The following is a 22,963-nucleotide window of genomic DNA, read 5'->3' as shown; positions in this document are numbered from 1 at the left end:
AATGCCCTCCAGGTGCCTTCCCTGACTTCTCAAGTCCAGGATGAGTGCTGCCCCATCGTTCATTCCCACAATGGCAGCCTGGCTTCTCCACTCATCACAACTCTGATCTATAATCTTCCGTGGACTCGTCGTTGCCCCCAATAAGCCTCGTTAAGTGCCTTTAAGGCCAGAGACTGCACCTGGGCAGCCCCGATGCTTGGTATAAGGACTGGCACATAACAAGTGCTCACTAAATCTTCCTCGAATGAATGAATGAGCAGGACCTGTGCTGAGCATGTTACATACCTTTTCTCATTTACCCCTCACAAGAAATCCATGACATAGGTGCTACTATGCTATGGTGCAGACCAGGAAAACAAAGCTGCAGAGGCTGAAACTTGCCGTGGTTGCACAGCTGGTAGACGGCAGAGGATGGATTCCAATAGCAGCCTGTGCACTTCAAAGCCTCCTCCTTCCGCCATCTCCACCAAGCCTTCCTAAGTCACTTTCCCTCTCTGATCTTGTTTTCTCTCATCTGCACAATGGGAACAAACTATTGTGCCCAATACAGGGTCTGGCACTAACAGGTTCTCAATAAATATTTGCATCCTTTCTCCCAATCTCTGAGGCTTATTCAGGATAGAATTTCCCCAGGCCCAAACTTCCTGCATGCACATGTTCACAGAAGCAGGTGCAGGGCTCCACAAGGCACATCTCCAGCGTCCGGAACCCAGCAGGCGCTTAACCAATGTGTGCTGAGCAGACAAGCATGAGCGAATGCTGACACGTGCCCAGACACAAAGCTTCAATAGCGGCTCAAGCGCAGGGACTCCCCACCTCCCCAAGATCCCTGCCAATTATCCTCCGCCACTGCCCCCCTCCTGCTAGCCCAAGGCGCGGGAAATATTTAAAACAATTTTATTCATGAAAATATGCTGTACAATGCACTCTACACGGCCTCGACACGGCACACACGCACACGCACACGCTGACGGCACGGCCACGGTACACTGCCTACGATACGCGCCGGGGACGCCGCGCCCACCGCCCGCCCCGACCGGACACTTATAAATATGGGAGAGGGGCCAGGACTGGCGCGGAGAAAGGGGTGACGGCTTGGGGGTGGATCTGGGGCTGAGGCCCGCAGGAGAGACTGAGACCAGTACTTGGGAGTGGGAGGGATGGAAAGGACTGACTCCGAAGGGGAGGGGAGAGACTAGGGCCGGCAAGGATGGGGGAGAGGGGCTGAACCCTAGAGGAGGGGATGGCCAATAAGAGGGTTGCTGGCATTGGACGAGTGAGGCTAAGCACGGTGGGAAAGTGTGTCAGTTGGGAATCAGATCGCAGTTGGGGGGAGGGGGAGGAGTCACAGCTAGGGATGGGCAGAGGAAACTGAAGATCCGGAAACGCCCCCTCCCCCCATGGCCCACCTCCTAGTTGGCTACCCCAACCAGCGTCCACACCAGGCGTCCCACCTCGCTCACCTCGCTCCCCCCCCCACTCCCACCCAGCGCAGAATTCAGCCTCTTCTCCCAGGCTTCCTGCCCCAGGAGTAGGGGAGCAGGTGGCAGGAGTTTGGGCAGGAATGGTGGGATGCCCCAGTCCCTCCCTCCCACCTCCCTCAGCGGTCAACTTCTGAGGTCTCTAGCATGGCTGGGCTGCCTCCTGGGAAGCTAGAATTGGGGATGGGGGCCTGGGTTTCAGGATGGGAAGACAGGCCCCTTGGGGACGGGACAGGGACACCCGGGGCGCCAGATGCGGCCCTCAGCCCGGCACCCAGCTCTGGTTGGGGGGCGGGGCCCCGGCCAGGCCGGGAGGCGGCGGAGGCAGGGCCGAGTCGAAGTTGAAGTCCATTTCGTCGCTGTCCATGAAGTCGTTGAGGATGATGGACTCGACGTCGCACTCGAGGCTCCCGCTGAACATGTCGAGGTCCAGGTCTGCCGGGAAGCGGTCGGGCGCAGCACCCAGCGGGCCGGCGGCGACGGCCGCGTAGGGCCCCGGCAGCGCGTCCAGCAGGAGGCCGCCAGGAGGGCCCCCGAAGGCGGCAGTGTGGCCGGGCGGTGCGAGGCCCGCGGCGCCCGCCTCGCCGGGCAGCGTCATAAGGCTGATGGGGTGGGCTAAGGCACTGCGCGAGGGCGCGGGCGGCGCGTACGGGGTGGCCCCCTTGCCGGGGTAGGCGGCCGGCGCGCCCGCCAGCACCAGCTCCCCTGGCGCGCCCAGCACCGGGCCGGGCCTGGGCGCGGGCGGCGGCGGCAGCAGCGCGGGCAGCGCCCCGGGGCGGAAGGGCGCGGCGGCCGGCGCGAAGCTGGCCTGCTTGTTCTCCTGGATGGTCTGCATGGGCAGGCGGCGCAGCGCGCCCAGCGCGGGCGGCCCGAAGCCCCCGCCCCCGCCGTAGGCGCCGCCCTTGCAGCCGCCAAAGTAGGCGGGCGTCCCGGCGCGGGCCCGCGGCCCGTACGCGTCCTGCGCGCCGTCCAGCAGGGCCTCGGGCAGCCCCGCGCCGCTGCCGTGCAGCCCCAGCGGGCCTCCCAGCTCGGCCAGGCGGGGCAGCTCCCCGGGACAGCGCGCGCCCAAGGCCGGCGACAGCGCGCTCGCGGGGCTCGGGTACATGAGCGGCGATGACGGCGCCAAGGCCTCCAGGGCCTCATCGTCCTCCAGTTCGGCCGCCTCCCCGAGCAGAGGTCTCCCGCCACCGCGGAAGTCGGCCCATGCCTCGTAGTCGTCGCTGGCGTGCGAGGCGGGGCTGGCGGCCCACTTGGCCGCAACAGGCACCGGCCCTGGGGCAGGCACGCCCGGAGGGCTGTCGTCTGGGCTGCGCTCCGGTGCCTGCAGCTGCTTCTTCTTGCTTGCCTTGCCCTTGATGCGCAGGAACTTGGCCCCGTTGTCCATGGACACGGCCCTGCGCCGCGGGGTCTTGCCAGTCTTTCCGCCCTCCGGGTTCAGCATCCACCACGAACTCTTGCCTGTGCCCTCGTTCTGCACGCGGATGAAACGCGTGTGGAGCGACAGGTTGTGCCGGATGGAGTTCTGTGGGCAGAGACAAGGGCACGGGCGGGGAGTGGGAAGTGAGGAGGCCGTGGGGAAAGAGGGGGTCGTGGTGGAACGGGGAGGGGAAGAATATAGAAGAAATGAGAGAAGAAGAGAATGGAGAAGAGCCAGAGGGGGAGGGGAGGAAATAGGGAGGATGGAAGGGTGAATGGGGTAAGAGGGTTGGGAGAAGGACAGGCAGGTGTTAAGTACAGGGTTGGACAAACCCGGAGTACCCACCCTCTACCCCAGAACCGCACCCCCCAATCCCACCCCCACCCTGCTTTGGGCCTAGCCCTTTCCTGGGGGCATGGCCAATCCGAGCCTGCGGGAGACCCCTTCTCCCCAAATCAGCCAAGCCCCAGGCCGGGCTAGCCAGGCTGCCAGGGTCCCCCAGCAGATTATGTAAGGGCTCATGCCGCTGCGGCTCATTTGTCCGCCCCCCTCCCTCCCCGGCCTGGCATGGCGCCAGGAGCCCGAAAACCCAGGGCTCCAGAAATCAATCTCGCGGTGACTGATTAAGCCCTGTTTAGAACTAATTGCTCTTTCGTGTGTGGGGAGAATAAATTACCTGCTTTAATTTCGTGTCTTTAAAATGCAACTGCAGGTAGAGAAGACTGTTAACCCTTTGCTGGGAGGGCCTGGCCTGGGAAAGCAGAATAGGCCGGAGGTCTCCTAGGTAGGTATATGCCCGAGACTTTTCAGAGATTTTCCCCCAACTCCTCTGCACTCCTGTGAATTCCACAGAGGTCTTGGATCCATCAAGCCCCTCAAAGGACAGCCTTTGGCCATGGAGACCTCGAACCCCAACCCAACTCTGCAGCCTGCCTTTGGGCTATAGCCCATTTACCCCTCCTGACCTACCTGCCTGCCCTCAAAGCCCCTTCCTGGTGGAGACTTCACAACTCCCCCCCCAAAGCGAGTGGCACAATCCCCATCTACACACAAGACCTAGGCTCAGAGAGGCCCATGGCTACACAGCCCTTTCTGCTGCCTTCAGTACTTCCCTGGGTGTCACCTTTGCCACTTCTGTACATTTCCTCCTCTTAATTTCCGCTATGGCAGTATCCAGTGCTCCTCATGTCACTGCCTGCTTTTGCCAGGCTTGTCCTGAGCACAGAGGAAGGCAGGGAGTCACAGCTCCACTGGCCTGGCTCCCTGCAGGAACCTGGGGCAGAACTTCTGCTGGGCCTGCCATACCCCACCCCTGGGGCCTCCCACCTGGTGGGCTGGACGTCCTGGCCTGGCTCAGGCACTGCTATGGAAACAGCACCGGCTTGGGTATCAGAGGGCTGGGCAGGATGCTGTGTGACCACGGGCTGTTTACTCAAATCTCTCTGGGCCTTAAGGAACTACTCTGACAAAATGGGCTACATCTAGGAACCTCGTCTTAAGGCTGTAAGGTCCTTACGTGAGATAACGTGTAAGAACAAGTGTTTGGTGAACACACGAGGTAATCAAAACGTTGGTTCCATCCCTCACTTTGGCCAGAAGACCTCATTTCTTAGATCACCCAACAGATCTGCTCTAAGTCCATCTCCTTAATACCATGCCCTGAGTGCAGCTGTGCTGGGCACCAACAACTCTGGGAAGCTGGCGTTATCCCGTTCCTTAGAGCAGGGAGCAGAGGCGCAGAGGCATGCTGTAACTTGCCCGTGGCCCCGCAGCTAGGCAACGGTGCCAGGTCCCACTCCAGCCCTGCCCAGCTCGTGGACCTGCTCTTAACCTGCTAATCTTCCCCGGGCACACTCATAGCCACTGCTCTGGGAGAACTGACCCTCCTGCCTCCTCCCCACCAGTCTCCAAAAGGAGGGGGCCTTCTTGTTGCCCAGCGTACCCTCCCACCCCTTACCCCCAGCTCCTGGTACTAACGCTTCAGGGCCCCATGCTCAGTCTCTGGCAGTTTCTTGCCTTGGGTGGCAACAGCTGGGGCTTGCCAGCCTTGCCCTGCCTGGTTTCTCCTTGGGGCCCTGAGAGGAGGGGAGCTGGACCCCCAGGGAGTGGTGCTCCCTCAAGTAGACATCCCCTTCCCTGTTCCCGCCCCTGCACCTGGCTCCCCAGCCCCTCCCCCACACCTGTGCTGAGGATCCTCTGAGGCCTCAGTTCTCCCCCATAGGACTGTCTGGCTTACCAGAGGCTCCACCTCCCCAGTTCTCCAGCTGGAGGCCAGCGGCCACGCCCCTATCAATGTGCTAGCCTGGTTCCGAGCTGGGGGGAAGTAGGAAGGACATCACTAGGTGCCAGCACCTAGCCAATACCTGCCCATTCAGCCCTGAGCACTCTGAGTTCTTTATCTCACACAATCTTCATGTCAAACTGGGATCCCTGTCTCAAGATGAGGAGAGTGAGGCTCAGAGTCCTTAAGTGACTTACCAAGGTCACACAGTTTGTTAGGGGCAGAGCCAGGTACTGATTTCAGGTTGGTCTTACTCTGAGTCTAAAGGACATCACATTCCACCAGGACCTGGTGGCAGAGCAGGGATGTGGACCTAGGCCTTCCCACTCACCAAGTCTGACCTAGGTAAAGGGAGAGGCCCTGGCCTCAGTTTCCCCAAGTGTAAACTGAGGAGATGGGCAGGTTGTACTCTGGGGACCTTTTCAGTTTGACACTGAAAATTCTTGAAATCATCCACTCTAGAGGTTTTCAGACTTTTTTCTTAAAGTAGTGGAACTGTTTTCATAAATGGAATCTAATGCAAAACTTAGGTGTTACACACTCGAGCCAACAAGGGTGGGAATAGGAGTACCTGGAGCCCTGCCCACTCAGCACCCTCCCTCACAGAAAATGAGGCCCTTGGACAGGGTAGTGGAGGTGTAGAGGGCTGCCATGCCTTGCCCAGGGCCACCCAGGGAAGTGGCTCAGAGCTGGGTGAGGATCTAGGCCCCTGAATGCTGAGCTGGGCTCTGTACCAGGTGTGCACCCAGGCTGGGCCCCACGAGAGAAGCCCAGGCCCTGCAGCCCAGTCTGGCTCCTCAGGGGCCAGCCACCTGGTACCAATCACAACTGCCCGCCAAGATCCAGTGGCAAGTGCTGATCACAACTCTGGCTCACCTGCAAGGCCTCCTGGGAGGCCAGAGGCCATGGAGGAGGTAAGGGAGATGCCTCTGCCAGGCAGCAGTAACCAGGGCTCCCTCTTGGAGTTACCTAGCAACCCACCACCACAGCCACAGCCCCAGCATGCCTGGGCTCCCCTGGTGCCCAGAGCTTGGCCTGGCTTCTACACCTACATCCAGGGCCAGAGCATGTTCCTAAGAGAGAGAGGACCTCCTGATTTGGGCCCCCAGGGAGACCATCTGGGGGCAAAAGGAAAGGATAATGGGTGTTATCCCATGCCCACCCACCCCATTCTCACTCAGAACCTGGGCCAGGGAGACCAGACCCCCAGGCCTAAGCCGCCAGGGAGAGGAGGCTGGCACAGGGCAAAGTGCATGGGCTCTGGTGCCTGATCCGGATTCCAGTTTCAGCTCCATCACCCATGGGCGGTGCCACCCTGGAGCAAGATACTTTGAAGTTCCAATTCCTGCTTCCACCCTCACTTCCCTGCAGCACTCCAGGAGTGGCCGGAGTGACCCTTTAAATGACTGGGATCACGTCCAGTCCCACCCAGATCTCTCCAGTAGCCTCCATCTCATTCAGAGTAAGGAGCAAAGGCCTTGCCATGGCCCTCACGACCCTCCGTGACCTCTCAGACACCCTGCTCCATCACTCCCTCCTGTTCCTCCAGCCTGCCAGACATGGTCCCACCTTCCGCCGGTGCCCACAGAGATCTCTGAGCTCCTGCAAATCTTTGTTCAGAGCTCACCTTTTGCAATAAGACCCATCCTGACTCTCCTAAAAACTGCTCCTCTCCCCTGGCATTTCTTTGCCCCCTGATCCTCCTCTACAATTTTTCTAAAGCAATTATCACTTTCTAAATGAATATATAATGTATTTATCCTCTGTTTTAATTTTTCACGGGTCTAGCTGCCCTTATATTAAAATATAAGCTTCATGAGTGATTCATGTCCATTTTTTTAAACTGTACCCCAGGTGTTTGGTATATACTGGCAACCTAAATGTTTGTCAAATGAATGAAAGAATAAATGATAGAGAAGGTGTGCACGTGTATAAACGGGAGTGATACTCTGTCGTAAGGAGAATTAAATGAGACTGGGCAGTGGCTGGCATGCACAAGGGCTTTTCTGAATTGAATAGAGAGAAAACATTGGAGAGAGTGAGAAACAAAGTCAGGAACAGTATGAGCCGCAGAAGGAACGGCAGGGAGGGGTAAGGGCTGCTGTGAGAGGGGAAGGAGGACTCCCAGGGTGAACGGTGCAGCTGCCCTCCCCGTGCCCCACCCCGATGCCCAGAGAGACTTGGAGAACCCAGGGCTTGCGCACACCAAGGTCCCTCTAGCCTGTACCATCTGGGCAGGGAGACGCTCCAGGAGTCCCAGTGGGAACAGAATAACCTCGTCCTTGCTGACGGTGCCTCCCCCGTGGACAGGGTCTGATCCATTTGGTGGCGGCAGCTCATCTATCCAGCAGGACACCCTCATCTATTCCCAGGGTACCCTTCGTCTACGAGCAGTAATGCATTCATCTGACAGCACAACCCCATTTATCCAGCACACCAGTCCCATTTATCCAGCAAGTACAACCTCATTTGCTAACAGCACTCCATTCACCTGACGGGCCCCCTCATTTATCCACCAGGACACCCTCATTTATCCTCCAAGTCGGACGCTCTCCTTCCTCCTGTGGCGTGGCTGGGTCCTCCGACGGCGCAACCCGACTGATCTAGCAAGACGTCATCTCTCCTACAAGTACACTTCATCCCCTGACAGCACAACCTCATTTATCTAATAATGCAGCCTCACCTTGCCTCCAAGTACCACCTCATTCCCTGACAGTACAACCTCGTTTATCTTCCAGTACAACCTCATTTCTCCTTTCAACACACAGCTTCATTCTCTGACAGCTCAACCTCATCCAATCTTACTTCTCCAGCCAGGGCCTGCTGGATCTCTGGGGGCAAGGGAGGAGTGTGGAGAGAAGAGAGGTCCCACCATTTGCTGTCCCCTGCCTACAAGGGCTGCCTGGTGCTATAACTACCTCCAATGCCCCCAGGCCCAGAAGGGCCCACGGACTTTGAGTTCTAGGTTGCTTGGCATAGCCAGAGCTCCATTACTGCCCCGCCTCCTGTTTTGTCCCTGCTAGAGCTAAAGAGGATCCACAGGATGGATTCTGGGACATGTTCTTTGTGCCATTTTCTGACCTTGTGGTCCTGGGCAGTGGGGCTGGAGAGGTTACCCTTTGTGGGCACCTTCAGTGGGGTGTATTGATACATGTTTGACAACCAGCTCTCTAGGAGGTAAAAAACCCACCTGATGTGATTTGCAGCTTTTGCTGATTTCTGTGGTATGGAACTCCTATAGTAGCCACTTTTAAGCTTCCAGCAGGAAGTCACTAAGTGCAGAATTGGGAAGAAGTGTGCATGATCAGTTCTCATGAGCTGGTGCAAGCCGGCTCTCACACACCACTGAGGCAGGAGAAGGACACCACCTACCATGTCCCAGACTTAGGCTAGGTTCTTTTAATCCTGATAACCATCCTGTGAGTGGGAACTGCTATTTTAAAGGGGAGAAACTGGGGCTCAGGTGGGTTAAATGATTCCTGAGGCCACGAAGCTATGAAATGATGGAGCCAGGTTTGGGTCTCAGGGATATTGGAGTCTAAAGCAAGGGCTCTTCCCACTCGTACCCTCAGTGTGGCAGGGAACACTCTGCTCTGCTGTTCACCCCAGTGACCACCCCTGCCTTGGCTCTCAAGCCCAAGATCTCCTGGATGTCATCTGATACAGCACACCCAAGCCTTATGCCCCCATCCTCCACCAATCCTGTACCTGGGGGCTTCCAGGATCCTCTGAGTTCAGGCCTGGGTTTTGTGTCTGCCCACCCATGCCCACGCCCAAGCCCAAGGTCAGGAGTGGATGCCTCTCCAGGTTCCATCACAGTCAAAGGCCCAGCCCACTGCTCCCTTTAGTGCCTCCCCGGAGCAGAGACCACCTGTGCGGCTGTACTGAGAGCTCTGATCCTCTCCATGATTCCCACTGCCTCTCTCCCTCCATTCCTCCCTTCCTACATAAAGAAAGGTGAAGGGCAGGGGTTGGAATCCCAACTTCATCCAAGTGACCTTGGCCTCCTGGTAAAGGGGGTAACAACTCCAACATCCACAGGGAGAGATGGGACCTGGCTGAGACCCCACATGTTAGGAATCTCATCCCTGTCTCAAAGCCCCAGGAGCCACCCCCATCCCAACAATTCTCCCCACACCACTCTGGGACCCCAGCCCGGCTCAGGAACACACTCCTGTGTCAAACAGAACCACAGACTCCCCAACAGTCACTTGCCCTGCCACCCGGGGTGAAGCTAGGGTTCTCAGTCCAGGCAGGCTTCCTGGCAGAAGAGGTAACTAAATGACCTCAGGAGTCTGAGGCCATGTGTGAATCCTTGGCACTAGGGACAGCAGTGGAGAAGGGCAGGTTGGGGGTATAAGGCCACAAATGTCTGCAAGCAAGTGAGCTCAGGATCAGCAGTGGAACAGAAGTGGGCAGCCAGGGGCCGAGGAGGAACCAAATGTCCAGAGCAAGGCATGAGGTCAAGGGTCAGGCTCCCTGCCCTGAGAAAGCAGAGCCCACACACCCAGCCTAGACAGCAAACAAACCACCAACAGAAGCCCAAGCTCACCCCTACTCAAAAGCCCTTGGCTCCTTGTCACCCATGGACTTGGGTCCAACTCAGACTGACACTCAACAGCCCTCCAGCCTCAGCACCCCCATTCCCTTTAGGCCCACGTGGGCCTCCAGCCACCCCAGATGTCCACACTGCTGTCCCTTTGTACACTCTGTTCCCTTTACCCTTGCCCTTCTCACTGCTCCACCAGTTCCTGCTCCTCTGTCAAGGCCACCTGTATGGCACCTTCCTAGTCCCCTCTGCAAGCCCCCCAAAAAGAGATGCTCTCACGTCCGTGCTACTGCAGAGATCTAACTGCAAACCAAAGTGAGACTTTGTACGAGTCTGCCTCCCTACTTGAACTTTGCGGGGCAATCCTTGGCTCATGGGAAGTCTGCGGATACGATGGAGCCCTTGGCAGCCATGAACCGCTCGGGACTGGCATTTCTGTGCAGTTTCTGTGCAGCAAAATCTCAGGCCACTGCTCCCAGCTTTGCCCAGCCCCTGCCAGGGTCCTGCCTGAGTCTCCTCCCTCCTAGTTTCCCATGCAGCTCCTGCAGCCTCTACCACCCACCCACCTTCCTCAGTACTTCCTGCCTCCTTGGGAGAATTCAACAGAGTGAGGAGGGAAGCACTACCATTTACTGAACACTTACATGTGCCACGCACTGTGCTGCCACTCAACAGTTACCACCTCAATGAGTCTTTGTAATAACCCAAGTTGGTTTATTATCCCCATTTTACAGATGAGAAACTGAGGCTCCAAGAGACAAAGTGACTTGCCCAAAGTCACACAGTATAAGTGTGAGTGCAGGAATTTGCACCCAGGGCCCTTGCTCTTCCTCCTGCCCTGAGACATCTTCAGAGAGGAGCAGAGGCCAGGCAGAAGCTCCGGGGGGAGCTTGGGGTATGGGCGGGGAAGGCTGGCCACACTGGCTCAGCAACCCCTTCATAGACCCTTTCTTCCCTCACCCAGGATTAAACAGAATCCCTAAATGCAAAGCCACGGGGACCGCTCTCTGTCTCCCCTCAGTCTGAGCCCCCTGCTTCCTTCTGCAGGCAGCACCTCCCACTCCCCTGCCCCAGGCCCTAGGAGCAGCTGCAGTGACCTCACCCAGCCCTGCCCTGGGCCAGCTCTGGGGAGGGCCCAGCAGCTGTGCCCCAGCCCTGCAGGCTGGCTCCTGGGGGAGAAAAAGGAGGAGTGGGCACGGTGCCCAGAGAACCATCTGCTCTCCCAGGGGCATGGCCACCCGCGCAGACACCGGCCTTGCCCCCAGGGGCCGCCCTTGGCCCTCTGTCCCCATGCCAAGGGGCTCCCAGAGCCTAGGGCAGCTCACCCAGCTGGGGGCATCAGCCCTCATCTGCCATCTGTCTTTTCCTGGAAACTAAGGGGTCCTTGTAGGACATGTTGGAGTGCCGAGAATGTCCACTGAAAAATGCACGAGTGCTCAGGGTAAGCCCTAGGGGCAGAGGCCAGAGGCCAGGGTCGGGTGTGCTGAGCCAAGCCCCAGCCTTGCTGGGCTAAGAGCCCTCAATCCCCTCCCAGGGCCTCCATCCCGCACATCTGCTCAGCTGGCAGGTGCCTCTGGCAGAGGGCAAGCCCCTTCCCCCAGAGCCCCAGCTCAGGTTACAAGAGGAGGAGGAGGAGGAGGCCAGCTGAGGACAGAGGGAGGAGACAGGAGGGAGAAGGAGGAGGCCTGCAGCTCCCCAGAGTGTCGGGGGAGGGGAACACAGAGCCAGAGAGGGAAAGGCTGTGCCCAAGGTCACAAAGCCTGCCAGAAGAGGAGCCAATGTCCTGGGGTAGATAACTCTGGGTTCAAGGGGGACCTTGAGCAAATCATTTCCTTCATCTGTGAAAATGAAAGGCCTATAACCTGCCCTGCTTGCCTCCCAGGGCCATGGGAATGGCTCTGGAGGCTAGTGGGTCAAACTAGGGGAAGGAGGGAGCTTGGACATCCTGAATATCTGATACCTAGGGCTCAGGGACAGGAAAGGGAGGCCTTAGAGGAAGGCCTCCCCTCTCCTCCATCGTGTATGCACACGTACTCTCTCTCTCTCTCTCTCTCTCTCTCTCTCTCTCTCTCTCTCTCTCTCTCTCTCTCTCTCTCTCTCACACACACACACACACACACACACACACACACACAGAATTCACTGTCTCCAGGGGTCAGGGCCTAGGGAATCCTACCCTACACAGCAGGGTGGTGGTTCCTTTCCATTCCTTTCCTTTCCCAGAGCAATGAATAGCGGTGATGATTTCTCACTGCAAAGTGTTGGCAGAGACCTATTATTATCCCATTTTGTAGTGGAGGAAACTGAGGCTCAGTTGCCCAAGGCTACACAGAGGGTAAACAGAGCTAGGTTCTGCCCTCCCCTGTTTGCCTCCAAGGCTCCTACCCAGACAGCTGAGAGTCTCAAAGCACCAAAGGGAGCTGCACATGGCCTCAGGCCTGGCATCTTGGACTCTCTGGGCCTCCACCCTATCTCAGACTCGACTTCTCTGGACCCCAGTATCAAGTCCACCCTGGGTGTTGCAGCCAGTCTCTTCACAATACCCTTGAATGATCTTTCTGCCGGGGCCATTCCTATCCCCACGGCCCAGAGTGCCAGCTCCTGGGCTTGCCATTAAGGCCACCTTACTGGTGTCTCTAGCCTCAGCTGGGCTCTGGCCAGCACAGCCAGACCCTGAGGGGCTCCCCCAAAGAGTCCTGAAGGTTTGACTTCCTTTGTCGGTTTCCCCTCCCCCACCTCCAAATACCCACTGGCTCTTTATCTGACCTTCCATCATGAACCTGAGCAGTTTTTATCCTGAATCAGAATCAGTGTCCTCATCTTATCTCCCCAGTTTGACCTGCAGGCTGGGACCTCAAGGTCAGGGAGCCAGTCCAGTTCCCCTCTGAGCAGTACTGCATGGTATGTAGCCCTGGATTACAGTGGACGGAGGGAGCTGCTGTCAGCCCTGGGGCCTGCAGATCAGGGGGACATCCAGCTGGTCCACCCCTGTGCACAGGGAGCTCTCTGTATGGGAAAGGGAGCCAGGGGCCCCAGGGCCATTCTCCAGGCTGGAAACCTGAGGGCCAAACTCCAAGGGCTAGAGAGGGAGGATGACTGAGGGGAGGGGTGGCGGGCAGAGGGGAGGAAGGTCAGCTTGGAATGGCCTGGCCAGAGCACTGGGCTAGGGCGGAGTTAGCCTGGGAGAGGTTCATCTGTGCCACGTACAGTGGGACACTGCTTGAGTCTCTTATTTCTCTCATTCTTGTCTCCTCGCCTGCAAAATGGGGATAGCGACAACATCGGCTTCACAGGGTTGCTGTGAAATTCAGTGAAAGAATGTATGTAATGGCACATGGCAGGTTGAATCCTGAGCTGGAATAGTTCAGGGTGGCTAAAGCTAGAGTGTCATAGCAAGGCCCCAGGACTAGATGGAACAGCACTGGGCTGTACAGCAGATGGGGAGCTGAGAACAGTGACTGTGACTTTCAGTTTCCTCGCCATCCCAGTTCCAGAGAGGATTCCTGATATTTATAACCACACAGGCACTGGCCTTGCCCCCGGTGGCCACTCTTGGCCCTCTGTCCCCATGCTAAGGGGCTCCAGGAGCCCAGGGCAACCCTTCCCTCCTTTCTGCAACCAAAGGCTCTCAGTTGCAAAGCACATCAGCCCTGGCTGTGGCTCCATTCTTCATCCTATACTGCATGAATCCTAAGGTGCAAGGGTGGGGGCTCAGTCCCATGGAGCTGACTATATGGGGTTCAAATCTCAGGAGGACCCCAAAGGAGTGAGGAGGAAAGGAGTGGCCTAACCTGGGCAGCCTGCATGGAGAAGAAGCTGGTCCACTCTGGGAGGAGGGGAAGGGGGACAAGCAGGAAGCCACCATCTAAGGCATCAGCTCAGAATGACCCATCACCAGACACACCTGATAAATACAGATTCCAGAGCCTACCAGCTGACCCTGATATAGAGGGTCTGAGATAGCGATTGGAAACCTGTGCTGTCCAAAAGCTTCTAGGTGACTTTGATCATCAGCCAGGCTTATGAGCTAAGGATTTATGGCAGGAATTCTCAAGGAGACATATTGGGTTCCAGAAGCACCTGGAAGGTGGGTCTTTGTTCAAATTCAAACCACCCAAGCCCTCCACCTGGTTTCTAACGGGTGTCCTGAGGGATCAGTCAAGGAAAGTCGGTAGCTGCATTAGTGAGCATGTGATGATGGCAGGGGGTGTGGGTTGAGAATTCTGGTGTCAGGTGTGAAGGTGGCAATGTGTGGGTGGCCTGAGATCAGAGGAGGCAGGGAAAGTGGGAGAGAGGGCAGGGCTTGGGCAAGGCCAGCTGAGGGCCCAGGGCTCCAAACTGAGAAGTTTGGGCTTGGTTGGCTCCCAAGAGAACTGGGGAGCCTGGAGGGGGGTCTGGAATAAAAGACAGCCTTGGGGCAGGAGGGTGGGCTGGCTGGCCTGTGGGGCCGACAGCACTGGGAGATGGACAAGAGATGACAGGTCTGTGTCTAAATCCAGGCTCTGCCTTGGCCAAGTGACTTCACCTTCCTGGGCCTCCATTTCCTCAACTGCAAAATGGGGCTACTAATGCATACATGGCAAGACTGAGGGAGGATAAAATGAGAGAATTTATGTGAAGTCCCCAACTGACAGCCTAGCACCCAGACATTCATTCTCTCAATTCTCACTCCCCTTCCCACAAAAGGCACCCCCCTGAGAAACCAGAAAGGCTTCTTTCTGCAAAGAGGGAGGCCCTGGGGGGAGGGTGTGGGAGGCCCCTCCCCCACACGCCACCTGGCCCCCCTCCCACCTCCACATATGGGTTGGGGGGTGGGGAGAGACAGCAAACAGCCAAACCCTCCCAAACAGGAGTTGGTTTCCATGGTAACAAGGGTGCCAGGAGAAGGGGGGGGCGCTCCAGATCCAGCTGTCCCCCTGAGCACCCTACCCGGGCCCCAGAGCCTTAGCTATGCCCACTCAGCACCTTGAACCCCCCCATCTGCCTGCTCTGGGGGCCAGCTGGGACTGCCATGAACACTCTCTTCATTGTGCCCAGAAAATGTTTGCCACCTGGGTACTGCCACAGGCTAGGTAGGCATCTCTAAGCAGGAGCCCCAAGTTCAAGTGCATCCACACCTGTACTCACATGTGTCCACCTGTGAGAAGACCTCTCAGTATTATGTGCCATCTGTCCAATGAACCCCTCATGGCTCCTAGAACCAGAGGGTTTATAAGTCACAGCACTGAAAGGCCCTGAGACCAAGTTAAAGCCCTTTGGACACAGGTGAGAATACTAAGGACCAGAAGGGGAGAGAGCTTTGCTCTAGTTCACACACAGGTGTTCTGTCCACCCCCCTCTCCTACCCCTGACTCCACAGCTGACTCAAAGGGCAGAACTAGGACATCCTGAGTGGTTCTCCAGGAGGATGGGCCTCTGCTGGGGAAAAGGACGGAAGGAAGTCGTAACAGCTTTAAGACTTGTCTAGAACGGGTGGTCCCAGAGGTTGTGAGTTCCCATCACTGGGAGCACTAGGAGTGGGGCAGAAGACCTTCAGCTGGGGAGGAAGCAGGGACAGTGTATTGGGCTCCACGACCCTCTACCTTTTCTGAGACCTGAAGTCTAATTGGGAGGTGGAGGGAGTGGGCAGCAATGTGTAGGCAGTCCCAGCCCCGCCCCACCCTGCTCCCCAGCACTCACCTGGGAGGCAAGCTGCAGTCGGGAAGGAGTCTAAGTGAGTCAGCTGGGATGTAAGGGAAACTGAGGTGAGGAGGGAGCTCCCCCTGCTACAGCTGATGCACACACCTCCCAGAGGCTCATGGCCACATAGGCAGTCTGCCCCTGCCCTTCAACCCTCACAAGACACAGACAGGCGGCTTCCACAGCCCCCAGGATCCTGCATGGTTCCCATCACCAGCTGCCACTCAAAGACAGGGGAAGGTGGGCTGCAAGGAGCAAGTCCAAACCCAAGCCCTTCTTGCCAGCCCCCACCCACCCCAATCCTACCCAATGGCACGGGAAAAACCTTGAGTTTAGGAGTCAGAAGGGGGTCTAACTCCCAGATCTGTCACTTCCCAGGTGCGTGACCTCAGGGCAAGCCACTTCCCCACCGGGACAACAGGGGTGCTAACCCACCTGGGAGGGCAGTGGTGAGGATTTGATGGGACATGTTCTCAGCTGGTGAGCGCTTCTGTCCCAGCCCTTTCTCCACCCCTCCTGTCCTCTGGCAGGGCCTCTCCTGTTCCTCAACCTCCCTCTCATTTCTAGTCAGTCCAGAGGCTTGGGAGCCCTAGGCGTGCAGAGGGGGCCCTGACCCACAGAAAGTGGGGGCTGGGGGCGCTGAACTTTCGAACCCGCAAACCCCCCGCGCCGTTCATTACCTTAACGCGAGTTAAAAATAACCGTCTCATCTCTTTAAATTAGTCTGTCTGCAATTACCGCCTGGCACGGCGCTGCCCGCCATCGTCCCGCTGGAGCGGCGCCAGGTGGCAGGCGGGGCCCTCACCCTGTCTGTCGGTCTGTCTGCCTCCCGTCCCCCTCCCCCGCGGCGCGGCTACCCCAGGGTCCTCCCAGCGGCCCCGCCTCCCGAGCTCCCCAAGTTGCGCGGGGAGGGGGGCGGCCGTAGGGCGGTGGGGAGCGAGGGGGTCCGCGGGGGAACTGAGCACAGGGTGGTGGCGCCAGGGCACAGCGGCGGGGGAGGGGCTTCGGGAGGCCCGGGAAGCCGGAAGGGCCCGCAGCGCGCCAGCGCTCGTGGGTGGGTGTGAGCAGGTGGCCGTGGGAGTCTGCCGGGCGTGCCAGCAACTGTGCCAGGAGCGGCTGGCACGGGCTCGTGCCCAGGAGGCGGGCAGCTGCCAGCCCCCCGCTCGTGCTGAGAGGGGGGTGAGGACACCCCCCAACCGGGGCTCACACCGCCTCCTCCCACACCCCCACCAGCCCTTGGGGCTGGGGATCCCCGGAGGACAATGGAGGAGGAGGGAGCCCTGCTGGAGCGGCTGGGGCAGAGGAAGAGGGGTGGCCTACAGCCACAACCAGGGTTCAGCGCTATAGCAGGACCCTGCTCCTGGCCTCTCACATCAGTCTCTCCATTCGGCCCCCCACCCCACCTGGAACTTACTGGGCCAGGGCCTCGGCCAGATAGGGGTGGCACCACCCCTCCACAGCCAGGCTGCCCCAGCCCCTGAGAGAGAAGGAAAGTCCCCATGCACTGTGCTCCTTCCCACCAGGCCTGGGGACAGGAATGGGAGGCGCCCAGGCCCAGGCTGGGAGCTCCCAATGGAGCTGGCAGCCAGGAAACACAATAGCAGGCAGAACAACTCCAGGGGCACTAAGCGGAGGAGCACTAGGACTCCCAGCAGCCTGGAAGGCTTCCCGGAGGAGTCCAGCACTAGCTAAGGAAAAGTGGGACTAGAGCATCTGAGAGGAAGTGGGAGGCTCTACCCTGACAGCTACACTTTTGGGACACTGCAGAGGGAGGGGGACCCCCTGTCTAAGTCTAGATCCCAGTCCTAGAGGGAGACACAACCAGCCCCTTTGATGGGGAGTCCCAGCACTGAACTCAGCCTTTCTTTCGGCCTCAGCCTGGCTGGGTGTCCTGAGCCTGCTGCTGGTCTTGTCTCCTCCAATTCCTGTCCTTAGTACCACTCAATTACCTCCTTGTCATCCCTTCCTAATCTGGCCCACTCCACCTTTCCCATGCCACCTCCCTGCCATGCCTGGGAGCCCTTGCTTCCAGCCTGACACACCCAAATCAAATATGCACAATTCCACCTCCCTGCCTTTGGTACGCAGTCAACACCCCCTGGAAGACCACCTCCCAAATTCTCCCCTCCCCAGTGAAGGCAGGCCAGATCTAGTGTCACCTCCTCTGTGAGGACCTCCCTGGCTCCCCAGGGGATCTAACTCACCTTTTCCATACCCCTGTCCCCAGCCCCAGCCTTTCCTGTCTGCAAAACACAGGACCTGGGTGTGGAACTGGCTGAGCTCTGATGTATTCTGAAGGCAGGTCCAATGCCTGCCCCTTTGGTCCCTGCACCCTATATAACAGGATTAGGTACGCCCCAGGAATTCAAGTGCAGCACCTTCATGGGGGAGGGGAGTGAGGAAGGAACAATGGGCCCTGATCCCAGCCCTGGCACCTGAGATGTACCCCTGTCAACCTGAGACTGGCTAGGAGTTGGGGATGGCTCCTCCACCAGGCCCCTGGAGGAAGTGACTAGGAAAAGGGAAGGGGCTCAGGGGCAGGAAGCTCCAGGAATGAGAGGAGAAGGAGGCTCCCTGGGAAGCTGGGTGAAGGGGGTGGGATGGAAGGAGGCCAGCCACTGAGGGGACAGCATCAGGCAGGCCCCATCCAGTGCCTGGGTGGTGTCTGCCACAGCCTAGGTCAGGAGCCCAAGACTGAAGCTCCCTCTCCGATGCCCCAGCCCAGGATTGGGAGCCCAGCGCAGGGAGAACCAGCGTGTCCCCAGCAGTGCTGTGCAGTGGATACCGCATCCAATCAGCAGGCGGGAGACCTGGGCCCTCATCCAGGGCCTGCTGCTCACTGATGTCCCAGGAAGAGTTCTAGCCCCTTCCAGGGCCTCAGTCTCATAGCCTGAGAAATGAACTCATGGGACTAAATCATCTCCAAGCACATGCTCAACCACATTCTACAATTTATACCTGCCCCTGTTCAAATGCCTTTGGTGTCCCCCTCCCACTCCCAGATGCCAGCAGGACACTGTTCCAGAGGCTCCAGGTGGCCCTGGAGGGAGATACAGCTGGGCTGGAGTCCAGCTTTCCCACCTACTGACTGTGTGATCTTAGGCAGGGCAGTCTTCCACTCTGGGCCTCAGTGCCCTCAACTGCAAATGTCACAGTAAAACCCCCTCAGGTACTGCTGAGAGTAAGAAAGGAGAAGTGTGAAGGTGCCTGGCACAGAGCTTGGCCCAAGACCCTTAGTGAACTGCAGATCTCTCCTGACTTCTAGCCTCATGCCCCCTCTTCCCATTTTTCCCTATCCTCCCTAATCCATCAAGCCCAGTGGGAGCTACCCCTCCTGCAGGAAGCCCTCCTGGCCTACTCTCCCCTGCCTCAGCATCCTCTGCACCAGTCACTCATTTCCTCACTCCTTCACTAGACATGCACTGGTGGCTTCTTGGTGTCAGGCTCTATGCTGGGTGCTCTGGGCATAGAATGGCTGTGACATTACCACTGTCTTGCAAAGGCAGGCTGGGAAGGGGAAATGAGACAGGACACAAACAACTAAAACCCACCGTGGGCATGGAGAGGGCCAGAGAAGTGGAAGTCCTCAGCTGCCTAAAAAGGGTTAGGGAAGGCTACTTGGAGGCGGCTTCCTGAACTCTGTGTCCTTGAGGACAGTGAATACATCTACAGGGAGGAGAGGAAGGTGGGCCAGGGCATGGGGAGCAAGGAGGGAGGTGAGAGCCAAGCCCAAGGGCAGGACACACTTGGGAGAAATAAGTGTTCTGGTGGGGACTGAGCCCAAGGGGATGGGAAAGGACACCCAGGTCTACTCCTCCAACCTGTGTCCTAGCCCCATAGTGTCCCAAAAGAGACAGAGAAGCTGCCAGCACAAAGCCTGAGAGCCGTGGGCTCCCGGGTCTGGGCATCTAGAGCTGCCCATGTCCACAAGCCTCCCCTCCGCCACTAGCACACCTCCTTCCTCTGACCCTGCTTGCAGCCACCACAGGGCACTGCCCTCTCCCTTGATATAGGCATGTTCCCTCACAGAGGTCCCCTCTCCCATAGGAAGCCTGGCAACTCACCCCCCAGGCACAGGTCCCCCTCCAACCTCCTCTCCTCCAAAGGCATAGACTATCCCATTCTCAAATAAGACGGCCAGGGGGAAGAGGTGGGTCTGGAGGCCACAATCCAATCAAGCCCCTGTCCTCTCCCAAGATGGCTCTCCCCTTTCCACTAGCTGGCACTGAGGCCTTCGAGGGGTACCCCTGCCCCTCACCCAACCCCTAAATGCATCTGGGCTCAGAAAGCCAGGGAAGTAGAAGACAGGTAGCCTGGGTGGGCAAGGACAGATCCCCAGCCCTCAACACCCTGGCCTCATACCAGCAAGGGTCATCACCAGTGCCGCCCACACCAATCCAGGTAAGGGGGATCAGCAGCTGCCCCATGGAGAACTCAGATCTCAGGTCACCTGCTAAGTTTCCCACCCCAGGCTGGCTGGTGCCCTAGGGTGAACTTCTGGTACCACTAGAAGAATTGTGGGCTTATGGTCACACTCTTCACCCTGGGGACAGCTCCAGGAAGGGCAGTGGAAGAGATTTGGGAGGGAAAGCAAACATTGGCCCCAAGGCATTATTCCAGCTCTCTACGAAGGGTGCCTTGGCAGAAAGGGTAAAACAAGAGTAACACAAAGCAAACTCAGGGGAGGAAGGGAAGGCTCCCCAATGCCCATGCCTGAGAATGGGCTCCTCTGCTATGCCCCCAAGGACCGGGTGGGGATGTTCCTGAGGGACGCTTCAAAGAGGCAGTCCCTCGTCACCCCGCCAGACCTCCCACCCCACGTCCCTCCCCGCAAAGGAGCACGCACACAGCTGCTCCCAGCACGCCCCCGCCTGTCTGCTGGCCGGCCCCACGCCCTGGGCACACACTCCGTGACCCCCAGGGGTGCCAAAGAGCCCCCTTCCCGATGGCCCGCCCAGAGCCCAGACGCACCTATCAGCCCCTGGAAGCCCCAGTCGGCGTCCCCAATCCCCCTCCCCAGCCAGACGCCCCCACCTTCCAGCCGGCCGAGCTGTTGCTGTCGCCTTTATCCTTGAAGTAGGGCACGTAACGGACCATCCAGTCGTAGATCTGCGAGAGCGTGAGCCGCTTGTCCGGGGCGCTCTCGATGGCTTTGGTGATGAGGTCGGCGTAGGACAGGTTCCCCCACGCGTTCCGCCGGGAGCTCTTTGCTTTACGCAGCGGCCCGACCTCTGCGCCCAGCGGCGGCGCTGGGGCCATCGCCGGGGCCGTAGCCCGGCGCTCCGGCCCGCAGTCCTCGGCGCCCTCAGCCACCCTTGCGCCCAGCGCTCCGTCCTCGTCGCCGACCAAGTCGGGCTGCGGCAGGGGCCAGGTACACGAGCGCGGCCGGCTCTGCGGCGCGAAGTCCGGGTCCACGTCCACCTGATGCGCTCGCAGCTTCGCAGCCATGGTCCCGCCCGGCTCGGGCGAGGAGGGGAGGGAGGCTCCGCGGAGGGTGGGCGGGCGGCTCCGGGATCTGCACGCCCGGGGAGGCCCGCGGGAGGGGTCCCTGGCGGCGCTGGCTCAACCGCGGGGCGCCATGGGCCGGGGCGCGGAGGCAGGGGGCTGGACGCGCTGGGGAGCACGCAGGGAGGGAAAGACCCGGGCAGTGAGGGGGCGGCGGCCCGGGAGCCCAGCGGGCACACACCTCGCCCAGCCCCGCTTCTAGCACCTGCCGTCTGCCTGCGCCTGCAGCCACCACCGCCACCGCCGCTGCCGCCGCTCCCCGGGCGCCGGCCCTGCGCGCGGGCCCCGCTCTCCCGGGACGAAGCTGGATTGCACCATGCCGGAGCCCGAGCCGGTGCCGGAGCCCGCGCCGCCGCCGCCCCGCGAATGCCGCCGCCGCTCCGGCTCCAGCGCCAGCTCCCGCGCCTGCCGCGCTCAGCGCCGGCTGCACCTCGGAATGGGCGGGGGACGGGGAGGGGGCGGGCCCGGCGAGGGAGGGGGCGGGGCGTGCTCGCCCGGGCCGCGGAATCCTCGGCTTGCCCGGGTGCCCCGCCCGCGGGCTGGGGGTGGGGGCGCGGAGCTCCCAGCTCGGGCGACCCAGCCGCAGCCCCTGCACGCAACAGCGCCGCCTACGGAGCAGGGGAGGAGCGGCGGGCGCGACCCCGCCCCCTGCTCGGCGCTCGGGGAGGGGGCCAGGGGGCGGGACCCCAGTGCTCCCATTGGTCCGCAGCGGGGCTGTCCCGCCCACGGCCTCGACAGGATCCCTCCCAGAAGCGCGTCAGCGGGTTATTGTTACAACCCGGGGTTTCCCGGGGCAACGGGAATGGGGCGGGGCTCAGAGCGCTAGCCCCGCCTTCTACTCCGGGAAGGAACGCCCCGCCCTCTGTTTCTAGACCCTTGGCGTTTCCAAGTCTGGGTTCCAGCAACCTGACTGGGCAGATGAGCAAACTCTCTCCTCTTCTTTGTGCCCTAGCCTGGTCTGGGGACAGGAACGGGTCAAGAATACCTGGGTTCTAGGCTAGGCTTCGCCACAGTTCTAGCTTCTTCATCTGCAAAAGGGCTCTTCATGGGCTCTTATGGTCCCTGTGGGCATAGCTTTGGAGCTTCAGTGCTCAAAGTTTAACGGGCAGCAGAACAGTCCTCGGGGCTTGATAAGATTGCTGGGGCTCAGCTCCAGAGCTTCTGGTTCTGCAGGTCCGGGTTGAGGCCCCAGACTTTGCGTTTCTAGCCAGCTCCCAGGTGATGCATAAGGGACCACACTTGGCAAACGGCTGTGTTAGAGTCTGTGGGAGGTTCTCCCAGGAGCTGTTGGAACAAGCGCTTGCGTTCATGGTGTTTGGGGAGAAGCTGCTCGTTTGGTTAACGGATATTTATTGAGCACCTCTGATGCACCGGACCCTGTCCAGGGCACTACAGGAGAGCAGCAACTGAGACAAACGAGGTCTCTACTGCATAGATTATTGGAGGAGTCAGATGTTAATCGGATCACGTGACCTCAGAACGCGAGGCTAGCTGAGCAGTCCATGACCTCATCCCACAGGGTGCTGGGCTAGGTTCCAGCCACCATTGCACCTGCCAGCCTGTGCTCAGAGCATCCCTCCCCTCTGCCTAGAACACTCTTTCCCCTTCCCAACACCCCATCAGAGATTCTTGTGTTCTTCAAAGCTCTGCTCAAATATCAGCCTAACTCCGACACCTTCTCTATCCCTATCTCCCGACATTTGTCTCAGTTCCCTGCTCGCCCAGACCACTTGCTGCCCTGCTAGCAACACCTTGTGTCCTGTTAGCACAATATTCCTACTTTGCCAATCAGGAAACTGAGGCCCAGAGTGTGGAGGTGATTTTCCAGGACTTGCCAGTGGAGGGTATGGCCATGACTAGAATCCCAAGCTCTTGACTTCCCTCACCAGCCAGTTCCTTGCTTTTGGGGAGGCTGGACGTGCAGAGTCCTCTGGGCAGCAGAAGGGCTGGGCCCAGGCCACAGGAGACTGTCCTCTGCTCTCAAAAATTCCTTCCTTCCCGCTTAGGACCTGAGGAGCAGGGCCAAGGGTGAGGTCGAGGGTAGGGCTAGA

General features: G+C 59.1%; 1 protein-coding gene across 1 annotated transcript; it reads right to left on the bottom strand.

The window, feature by feature from the left end:
* Positions 1-912: 912 nt before the first annotated feature.
* On the bottom strand, positions 913-21,274 carry FOXO6 (forkhead box O6). The gene is made up of 2 exons (XM_020280379.2): positions 20,442-21,274; positions 913-3,003 (listed from the first exon to the last, which is right to left on the bottom strand). Exons 1-2 carry the CDS (start codon positions 20,853-20,855, stop codon positions 1,744-1,746), a joined length of 1,674 nt encoding a protein of 557 aa, XP_020135968.1. The 5' UTR covers positions 20,856-21,274; the 3' UTR covers positions 913-1,743.
* Positions 21,275-22,963: the final 1,689 nt, after the last annotated feature.

This window comes from Microcebus murinus, chromosome 2 (genome assembly GCF_040939455.1).
Source record: "Microcebus murinus isolate Inina chromosome 2, M.murinus_Inina_mat1.0, whole genome shotgun sequence".
Taxonomy (NCBI): Eukaryota; Metazoa; Chordata; class Mammalia; order Primates; family Cheirogaleidae; genus Microcebus; species Microcebus murinus.
The sequence above is the reverse complement of the archived record's forward strand: the minus strand, read 5'-3'. Positions and strand labels throughout refer to the sequence as shown.

What these genes read in the sequence shown, in the direction of transcription:
- FOXO6 (XM_020280379.2), bottom strand. Translation starts at nt 20,855, where the DNA reads ATGGCTGCGAAGCTGCGAGCGCATCAGGTGGACGTGGACCCGGACTTC. An exon ending in ACAGCTCGGCCGGCTGGAAG is followed by an intron (nt 3,004 to 20,441) that starts GTGGGGGCGTCT and finishes CTCTGCCCACAG; the next exon opens with AACTCCATCCGGCACAACCT.